The sequence below is a fragment of the Nilaparvata lugens genome, chromosome 1 (assembly GCF_014356525.2).
Source record: "Nilaparvata lugens isolate BPH chromosome 1, ASM1435652v1, whole genome shotgun sequence".
NCBI lineage: Eukaryota > Metazoa > Arthropoda > Insecta > Hemiptera > Delphacidae > Nilaparvata > Nilaparvata lugens.
The window spans coordinates 31,153,592-31,164,119 of NC_052504.1; the positions used below are offsets into that span (position 1 = coordinate 31,153,592).

Here is a 10,528-nt window from a genome sequence, read left to right on the forward strand (position 1 = left end):
ACTCTTCAGTCTTCATAATATGAAAATGGATAATATGCATAATATGGATATATTATGATCCAGTAGTATCTATCGCCAATTTAGAAGAATAAGGGTGAAAAGAAGTAATGATACAATAATATTAGCATAAGTTCTTATAACAGAATATATTATTGAACAGCAATACAATTTAAGAATTAGTTTTTATTAAGACTAATTTAAATCAAAATCTTGTAAAGAATATAAAAATTCAAGATTCTAGGCCTACCATCCATTTTATATTTAATTACAGTATTTTGGTTCTGTCTGAATTTAGAGTAAAAGAGTAACAGCCCCATTTTTCAAAATCATAATTCTTTCATTCTCTGAATTTTCAAGTAACTCTTCGAACATATTTCGTTCAGTTTCAAGGCTGTTACTTGAAATAACCGAATTACAGTGCTTTTAGCATGTAACATGGACGGTTCTCAAAAGTTGAAGCCACTTGTCATTGGCAAGTCTGCAAAACCGCGTTGTTTCAAGGGAATAAAATCCCTTCCCACTATTTACTGGTCGAATAGAAAAGCATGGATGACGACAGAGTTATTCATTGAATGGCTGATTTCTATTAACGATGGAATAAAATCACAAAATTCTACTGTTTCTTGACAATAATTGTACTGTACATAACAACCCACCTCAATTGAATCATGTGAGGCTGATTTTTTCTACCAGACATCAAAACTACAACCATTGGATCAAGGCATCATTCAAGATTTTAAAATTCTGTATCGCAGGGAAATTGTTTCGATGACAATGGAAAGCACTGAGAAAAGGAGAGAAAGTGAATATTACAGTTTTAACTGCAATTCTTACAATTCATAAGGCTTGGCAAAATGTGAGCCCCATCACCATTAAAAACTGTTTCAGAAAGTGTTGATTCAGGTTAATTGAAAGTGATGCACCAATTGTTGAAAATTCTGACTCTAGATGGGAAATTTTACCAGACTGTGAGCAGTTAACCTTTCAAGATTATGTTCGAGTAGATGATGATATTGATGTCTTATGTTGCGCTAACCGATGCAGAAATCATGAACTTTCAATCCCAAGATGACGATTGTGATGCAGAAAGAGAAGAACAGGAGGAACAATCATCAGCTCCGGTGACACTAATCCAGACGAGGTCAGCTCTCTGTACCCTACGCTTTCACAATGAACACAAGTGATACCCTCTTCTCAGCTATGACAATAATAGAACATTCATTGGACAAAGATAAATGCGAGTTATTAAATCAAAAGTAAATTACAGACGTTTTGCAATAATTTGAAAATGTCCTTGAAAATAAACATGAGCACATTTTTAATAAATTTGAAAACTAGGAACTTGATCTTCTGTTAATTTGTGTAATGTACACTGATAGCATTCTGTATGCTAAATAAAATTTTGCAGGTGAAGATTCAATCAACTCTTGTTTATTTGAATTTTTCCCAGCATCCCTCTTGTTTATTTGAACTCTCATTAAATTGAACTTTTTTGAGGTCCCTTTAAAATTATCGAGAGTCGACTGTACATAGAATGGAGTGTGAAACACTCAAAAGCTATACTCAAATCTACCATGACAGACCCTATAGTAAGCTTTTGTTCGAAACCATCCAGTACCAAATCAACAACCTTCTTAACTGTATCTATTGTGGAGTGATTGGGCCGAAAGCAAAAAAAAAAACATATTTCGGCTGAAATCATCAGAAGAGGGTTATTTTCTATGAGAATCACCCGTTAGATACACTTAATTCCATTATTTCCGGGTGGGGGGGCACCCATAAGGATACGTCAAGGATCAAAACTGTTAAAGGAATTAAGTGTATCTAACGGGTGATTCTCATAGAAAATAACCCTCTTCTGATGATTTCAGCCGAAATATGGGTTTTTTCTGTTAGGAAGGCCTTGAAAAGGTATTATAATAAAAAATTGTATTTTTACTGAATGATTTGTTTTCTACTTTTGGGTGTCCCCCCTCCTCCTCTACTAAATTTGAAAATTTCTAAGTAATCCTGTTCAGAATTAATTGCTCTTTCACGTGATGTGTGGTTTTTCATCAATACTAGTGAAATATCCAAGTTGTATAGGGTGAAAGTGGTGAGTTAGCATAATTCTGAAAAACCCTTAAAAAATACCCCTTTTTGAAAATTCGTAGGTCCGGAACGAAACACGGTAGAGTCCTCCTGCACGACTACTCAATTTATTGGAAATTCTATTTTCTTCAATTTTGTCAAGAATGATTTTTCTTGAGAAACTCAAGGTTTTAGAGATTGAATGAGAAATTCGAAAAAAGTCCGAAATTTTGGGGGTTTTGGGGGTGAAGCCGCCCTCTGGCGTGTCAGCAAATTTCGGATTCGAATTCAGCGCCCCAAAATTCATATAGAACCGTCGAGAAAAATTCTTTCTATAATATCCATCGAAAAAAGTCTATATAATAATTATGTAATTGAGTGTAAGAGAGGGCCGACTATGCCCTAACTTCGCTCTCTAGGAAAAATAAAGGTAGTCATTCTATTCTATATATATTGCACAGTACATCAAGGCTAATTTTCCTGAATTACCAGAACATGAAATTTTATTTCTATTGCATGAAGCAGTTGTCAGATAAAGTTTACTTCAATCAAATAATTTAATAATTGAGCAAGGTAAATAGAAAAATGAAAAAGATAAAATACATAAAACTTTACAGAGATCTACCTCCTAAGAATAAACTGTTTTCAAGAAGTACTCACTTTCTCTCTTCCTCATATTATGGGGGAAATTATAATATTCAATTCAAAATTAGTTGAAAAGGAATAATAATAGAAGAAATTCACATGCAAGAAAAATAACAAAGAAATACATAAGCTATACAGCAAGCAATATCTACGTTAGATATTGAGATATCAGACTGATAAGACGTCAGATATCAGACGTTAGATATCAGACTGATAAATTCAAACTATTTATCAAATGACTTGATAATTTTGTTATTTTATTGCGGATGATGTCCACATGAGCTTTCAGCTTGTGCGTGGGTAATGTTAATTTCGAGGGTGATTTGATCAGATAATCAAACGACTATGCCTACCATCGGGATTTGAACCCGCGGTAACACTAGCCGACTGAAGGGTACAATGCCTTAGTTGTCTCAGCAGGAAATCAGCGTTTATTGGTGAACTTCAGCAGCAGAACAAACTTTACCTATTACCAAACACAATTACATGAATTTGAATAAGTGCATGTGAAGTCTCAAAATTTCAGCTGGCATTTGTTTCTGCTTTATGCGTTCTGATATGTAATTTCAAATTACATGAACGCGCACATTTATAGTCACAATACTCGCAGCTAAAAGGTCTTTCTCCAGTATGTGTTCTGATATGTCTCTTCAAAGTACTTGATAGAGCACATTTATAGTCACAATACTCGCAGCTAAAAGGTGTTTCGCCTGTATGTGTTCTGATATGTCTCTTCAAATGACTGGAATGAGCACATTTATAGTCACAAAACTTGCAGCTGAAAGGTGTTTCTCCTGTATGTGTTCTGATGTGTAATTTCAAGTTACTTGATTGAGCACATTTATAGTCACAATACTCACAACTAAAAGGTGTTTCGCCAGTATGTTTTCTGATATGTAATTTCAAATTACTTGATTGAGCACATTTATAGTCACAATACTCGCAGCTAAAAGGTGTTTCTCCTGTATGTTTACTGATAATATGTGATTTCAAAGTACTTGATTGAGCACATTTATAGCCACAATACTCGCAGCTAAAAGGTGTTTCTCCAGTATGTGTTCTGATATGTGATTTCAAATTACTTGATTGAGCACATTTATAGTCACAATACTCGCAGCTGAAAAGAGTTTCTCCAGTGTGTTTTTTAATGTGCCTCCTGAAAGTTTGAAACCCGGGGGCTTTGTAGTTGCAGTCAGCACAGCTGTAGAGCTTCATCTTTTTCCCAGCCGCAGATTGCTCAGTACATCTTTCTAGTGGAGAGATTGAAACATTTGATTGATTCATTCCGCCCACTTCTGTTGCATTGACAGTTCCAGATGTGCTGCAGTTTGAAGGCCACATCTCCGGTTCATACTCCACTGAACTTCCTTCTGCCTCTTGCTCAACTGCAGACAATAATAATGCGAATTGGATTAAAGGATTAAAGGATAAAAGGATTAAAGCAGAATAGAGAAAATAAAGCAATGATAAAAATCTGGTGAGGTACACTCACACTATGTTTCTTGCCTTACCTTAATTATATGGTCCGGGCGCAAATGTGCTAGAAAAGGCACTCCCTGGTCATTTTCGGGTAACAACCGTGGAAGATGTCTCAATTTCTTCGTTACAACTAGTATAATAATGAGAAACACAATGATGATAAGTTGATATCACAGGTAAACACCTCAAAATCTTTTTAAATTTCTTCCTGTTATAACTTTTTCGTGTTTTTTTTTTACTATAGATTCAATTTTTACCTGTATCTCTTGCACAAAAAAGTTAGGCTATAACAGGAAAAATTCAAGAAAATGAAGAAAAACAGGGTTTGTAAGGTTAAGAAGGTTATAACAAATTAAATATGCGTTTTGGAGGAAACCATTATATAACAATTATTTTAGAGGAAGATTTTCCGAATATTTTGGTGCAAAGAACAGTGAAAATCATGAACGGTTATCAAACTACAAGCAATATAACAAAGCCCTGAACATTTTGGCGGTCATTTTGATTGTGAGGTGTTTGCCTGTGATATCGACTTATCATCATTGTGTTCCTCATTATATGCTGGTATATAATGAAATTAGAAATTAGAAATTAGCATATAATGAAATTAGAAATTCTCTAATTTCTCAAGAAATTGAGACATCTTCCATGGTTGTTACCCGAAAATGACTAGGGAGTGCCTTCTCTAGCACATTTGCGCCAGAAAAAATGAAATTTATGAAAACATCTGAATCAGTAGCGTATTCTCAATGCTAGCTAGGTTAGCTGCAAAGCCCAACTAGTTTCAAGAAATAATTATCACTATCCATATATTATTCAGAGAGGTAGAAAGTTTCGTAAAAACAGTAGTGGCTTCATGTTTTAACTCAAAATTGGAGTGTGTGATGCGGCACGATGAGGCCTTATACGCAAAGCTAGCGCAAAGCTGAGCACTAGACTATCGGCCTATAATAACAATGTTATTCTGAAAGGAGGAGGGGTGGCGGGTGAGTAGTTCGTTTTGCATTGCAGTGAATCGGACAGCTTCGCTCTTGGGAGCGCATACATTCGTCCGAATATTGGCGATAACAGCCGACTGAAGCCGATGCGAGTTGAGTGCTGGCTTGAAATGTTATTTTTTGAGGTTATATTTTGTTTTTGCCAGTTTTGGTTCGATCTGTTGAAGCTATTGCTTTTAGTAAAAGCCTTTTACAAGTTTGTTTAATTTTTCAGTAGCAGGTAACCCGTGCTTTGCAAGAGTAAAGTTTGTGCTGTTTGAAGCACAAATAGGGTGAATTTAGTTTTATAGTTCCATGCTGATATTGAAAGTATTAACTACTGTATTAATAATTTACAAAGTTTTTTACTTTTGAAAGGTGATTTTAAAATTACTGTGCGGTTGGATTTGCCAGGAGAGCTAGCCCTAGGTAAGTTTTGAGGCTACGCCACTCATCTGAATATTTTTTACAAGAAAGTATAATTTGACAGGAGGTTTCATTATGGATCCTACTATATGAAATGAAAAATTACTCTTTCGCTTCAACATTTTTGTCCCTTATATGAATCCAAACTCATTTTTTTAAATGAGAAGGTTTTAATATAAGATTTCGATACAGAGTTCCAAGAGAAAATGAATGGCGAAAAACGCACATTGATATCTCAACCCGTATCAGTTTGTTGATGTAAAAGTTGTAAATTATGTTCTACATAATGGTATATTAACTAGCTGAAATCAAGGTACCTAGAGTACATATATGTATTATTCTAGGTACATTGGCTGATATCATGTGTGTCAGCGCATGAAGGTCTGTCTGTGTGATAGCTTCCGAATACCCTTAGCCCAGTCAATGAAGGTCCAAAAAAGCAGCTTCGATCCGAAAATTAAATAAAAGCTGAATTTCCCACCATCGATAGAACTCTCCCAGATGGTCATTTTTAGTATGATCCCCAATCACACCCACCTTCAAATTACCTTTGTGTATGAGATATTAAGCCGTTCTCGGACTTCTCACCCACCCTGAATGACTTTAACTTTAGGTAATTGACCGAACGTAGTGTTATGTAAAATTCTACAACCAGTATAAATGAAATGGACATGGGTTTCATGCTGCATCATTAGAAAAGCATGATCACAATGAAATTACTACCGTAATTATTTATATTCTCAAGTTATAATGTACTATTAGACACAAATTAAGAGTGAAACGAATTTGTAGGTATTTTGTTTGGAATTGGGAAAGCAAAAGTCTGCCGGATTCAAATTGAGGAGGATCTAATCGATTGAAAAAATCAATATGATACTGTGAGTGTTTCAAGTATTATGTCTTCTTCAGTTATCTGTACTAAAATAAAGGAAATAACTGGCTTATACTCGTACGGAATAGGAAAATTATGTTTGACGCATCATCACGTCTGAACTACTCAAATGACTAACTTGAAATTTTGCATATAGCATAGAAATATTTAGGTGTTTCCGTGGATCAACATATTAAATGGGACATTCACATTCAGAATCTATGCTTCAAACTGAAATATTTAATAACAATTTTTTTACAGAATTAACCAATTAAAAGACTTGAATATTTTGAGAACGATTTACTACACGCTTATGCTCATTCACTTTTCCATTATAATATAATGGAAGAGCATATATATGAGGAGCAGAGCAGCGTATCACACTCATTTAAAAAAAAACTTTATAATACAAAAGCATATTATTAGAGCTGCGCTTAGAAGACCCAGACTCTATCCCAGCAGATTATATTTGAAGAGATGGATCTACCAACGTTACGTCAAACTTATGTGACAGATTTAATTCGTTTTATTAATAAAAATACACACCAATTTACCCGTCGCACAATCCCTTATAATATACGGCCAACTAGTAGTAAATGCTTTCAGTATTAACTTTACTTCATTAACATCTAGTAAACACCAATTTGAATTTCGGAGTAATTAACTAATAAATAAAATTCCGGAAGACTTTATTAAGGATAAAATAACAAAAACCAAATTGAGATTAATAAGATCGTGGGTAAAACAGAACTATTATTTTAAAATTGAAAATCGAGTTGGCTAAATCAACAATTTTTGGCAAAAAACACGGGAGTGACCTGATCAAAAACTTTCAGCTATGAGCGGGTTTGAGCCAAAATATGGAGATAAAAAGAGATAATAATTCATTCATAATACAATCATTATAATTAGTGTTATCAGATGCATAAAATTGAATGAAAAAATAAAATTAATCTCACCATATTCTTCCTCTTTGATGAATATTAGATTGTAGCCAGGGATTAGATGTTGTTGGCTGGAATCATCATTGGCTGAAGAGCTTGCAGTGCTGCACTCTGGTGCTGGTTCTTGGCTGCTATCAACTGCAACTGTAGCCATCTGCAATATTGACATTGGTAACTATAAGAAGAGATCAATTGTTGTTATACTTGAGATAATATAATATATTTATTCAACACATCATTTTAAAAGAAAACAAACAGTTGAATATCGTCATAAAAACATGTAATAAATACAGAGGAAGCAGGTACTGTACACTACAGCATTGTCTTAAAAATAGTGCAGGTAATAGGATAATTTATGAATAAAAATATGCCTCCATCTTGTATCACAGAAATCAGTTATACTATTATAAGCTTTTGAAGCAAGAAAATTTTCTAATTTTTTCTTTTTTTTCAATTTTTGTATTAGCTACGGACTGCAGCTCGATTGGTAGGTTATTATAAAGCTTTGCACCAATGTAAGAAGGCATTTTCTCATATGGTCGGAGTCTAAGCTGTTTTAGAGCTAATTTTTTTCCAACTCACGTATCGTGATCGTGGAAGTCGGCGTTTGTGGCAAATTCTGAGATGTGGTTGTACTGTAAGCGAGTGATTATTAATAGCTTATACCACAGAATACAGCATTATTGTATTCTGTGCTTGGACATATAAATTAGAGTTAGAATATCCAAATAAACAAAATGCCTCTCTACATGACTCATTGAACTTGAGCCCCGCCAAATCACAAATTGCTCTTTGGTAATTTGAAATTTTTATTAGTGAATCAGCAGTGCTCCCCCACAGCTCTGTCCCATAAGCTACATGGGCGATAAAACATAGCAAAGTATATCATTCTAGAGACATGTATTGGTAGAAGTGTTACTGAATTTCTTGATACAAAAAGATCTCTACTCACTCTAATAAAAATAATAATAATATCGAGTGACCTGGCTAGCTCAGGTCTGGTGTCAGAGTTTTCAGGCCGCAACTGATCAATTTCAGGGCCTCTGACATGACCTAACGACTGCTTTTTAGGCTGCCGGGACCGACGGCTTAACGTGTCCATCTCTATTAACTATTGCATTAACATGCTCATCACACACAAGCTTAGAGTCCAACTGAAGGCCAAGTAATTTGACAGAATCAGTTTTAATAGCACAATCATTTTCAATGAACAATTGTAGATCAAATGCATTGTTTCTTGAACTAAAATGTACCATTTTACTTTTCTTCGCATCAACGGTTGGGGATAGTGAATTGAAATACTGAACAACTCTATTACACACAATATTATAACAATCATTTTCAAGATTGCCTAGGTTTTTGTCTACGAATATAGTCATCTATACATAGCTTTGCCTATCGGCGAAGGGCCACTTGACTACAATACTACCTAAACTTCGAACATTTTTTAAAACTTTCCAGGATTGCTCCAAAAAGACGTTTAATCCTACAAAACTGATAATTACGCATATTTTTGTCCTTTGAACTTTTAATGTGAATCTACTCATTCAGAAGATAAATAGAATTTAATTAGAATCAGACTTGATATGTAAATAGTGTTCCTTTCCGTTTCCAACTCAGTTTCTCACAAACTAATAATCAGGATGAAACTTTGATAATATCAGGAGAATTGTTTGAGGATGCCAAAGATCTCTTGTAAACGAGGTACCGAAATCTACATATTCAAATTTTCATGACATGAAAATGTTACTGATCTAGAAAAACAATTGTTTTTAATAATTTGCGTAAAAATATTGCGCATAAAATGAAGACAATTAGTTGGATTTATTTTTAAAGAATCATGAGACTAGGTATTTTCGCTTAAATCCTGTAGAGCGTTAAACATAGGCACCCATTTAGCATATGCTAAGCAGTTGAATATGCGCTTGCTAGAAACAATAGACTGCCAACCGACATGAGACCAAGTAGAGCACTCTATCTCATATAGATTTCCAGGTACATCTGATAACAATACTCCTTGTATTTTGTAAGCACCCCATTTCTAGCTTCAACCATCATCACTAACTAAATTTATTGTCCTCAGATTGAAATTTCTCACAATGTTATAAGTGCATGCTCTATGAGAATCACCCATTAGACGCATTTTATTCTATTATTTGCTGTGGACACTCAAAGGATCTAAATTTCAAACATTCAGGCCCGGTTGTTCAAAAGCCGGTTAAATTTTAACCGTGATATAATCAAATCAAATCAATTTATTTTTCCACATTGCATTACAAAAAAAATGTAAAATTCATAAATTCAATTATAAATAGAATACATCAATTGAAATAAAAAAATGATACATTATTACATTAATGCTAGTACATTGATGGCGTGGAATTCCCCCAAGAAGACTATACGTCTGTGAATGGGGGAGAGTTCTTGCATGAAAATAGAGTAACATGTATCTTTATCCGTGCTATGAACTATTAACTTCATGTTCTATACAACCTATATAAGTAAATGTAACTGCTGTTTATAGTTTATTCATAAAAATACGTGATCAATAGCAGAGCAGAGTTGATTATAAATTACAAGTGGGAGAGCAAGGGAACCTAAGACCAGCAATGAAGCGAAAACATTATATTTTAATTAAATTGAGCTGGTAAGTTATACTACATGTACGGTGAATGGAGCATTTCCTCAGTTCCAATCCAGCCTATGCCAAAAAGCCACCCGACCAACCTACTTTTATACACCACGTCGCTGCAATTCTCAGCCTTCCTGATGACGTCCGGCAAATTCCTATAGATAATTTGAGCTAGGTAGTATGGTGATTTGAGTTCTATTCCATGCATTAATCTAGGTGTTGAATACCCATGGTTGTTCCTGAGTCGTGTTTGATAATTGTGTTGTATATTAGCAAATAGGTTTATTTTATTTTTCCTTATATATGTGAGAATTGTTTTTATAAATAACTGTCTTAGATTGAGCACAGGGAAGTCCGAGAATAGCAGCAACGTGGGGTACCTGGATTAATCTCACGATAACCAATCAGAGAAGGCCTTTTTGATAAGACGGCTTCTCTGATTGGTTCTCGTGAATTAATCTCGGTTAAAATTTAACAGGATTTT

General features: G+C 34.4%; 1 protein-coding gene across 1 annotated transcript; it reads right to left on the minus strand.

The window, feature by feature from the left end:
- Window positions 1–314: 314 nt before the first annotated feature.
- On the minus strand, window positions 315–8,217 carry LOC120350767 (zinc finger protein 239-like). The gene is made up of 2 exons (XM_039425541.1): window positions 7,428–8,217; window positions 315–4,100 (listed from the first exon to the last, which is right to left on the minus strand). The coding sequence occupies exons 1-2, from the start codon at window positions 7,579–7,581 to the stop codon at window positions 3,238–3,240; spliced, it is 1,017 nt and encodes a 338-aa protein (XP_039281475.1). The 5' UTR covers window positions 7,582–8,217; the 3' UTR covers window positions 315–3,237.
- Between the last annotated feature and the right edge of the window lie 2,311 nt (window positions 8,218–10,528).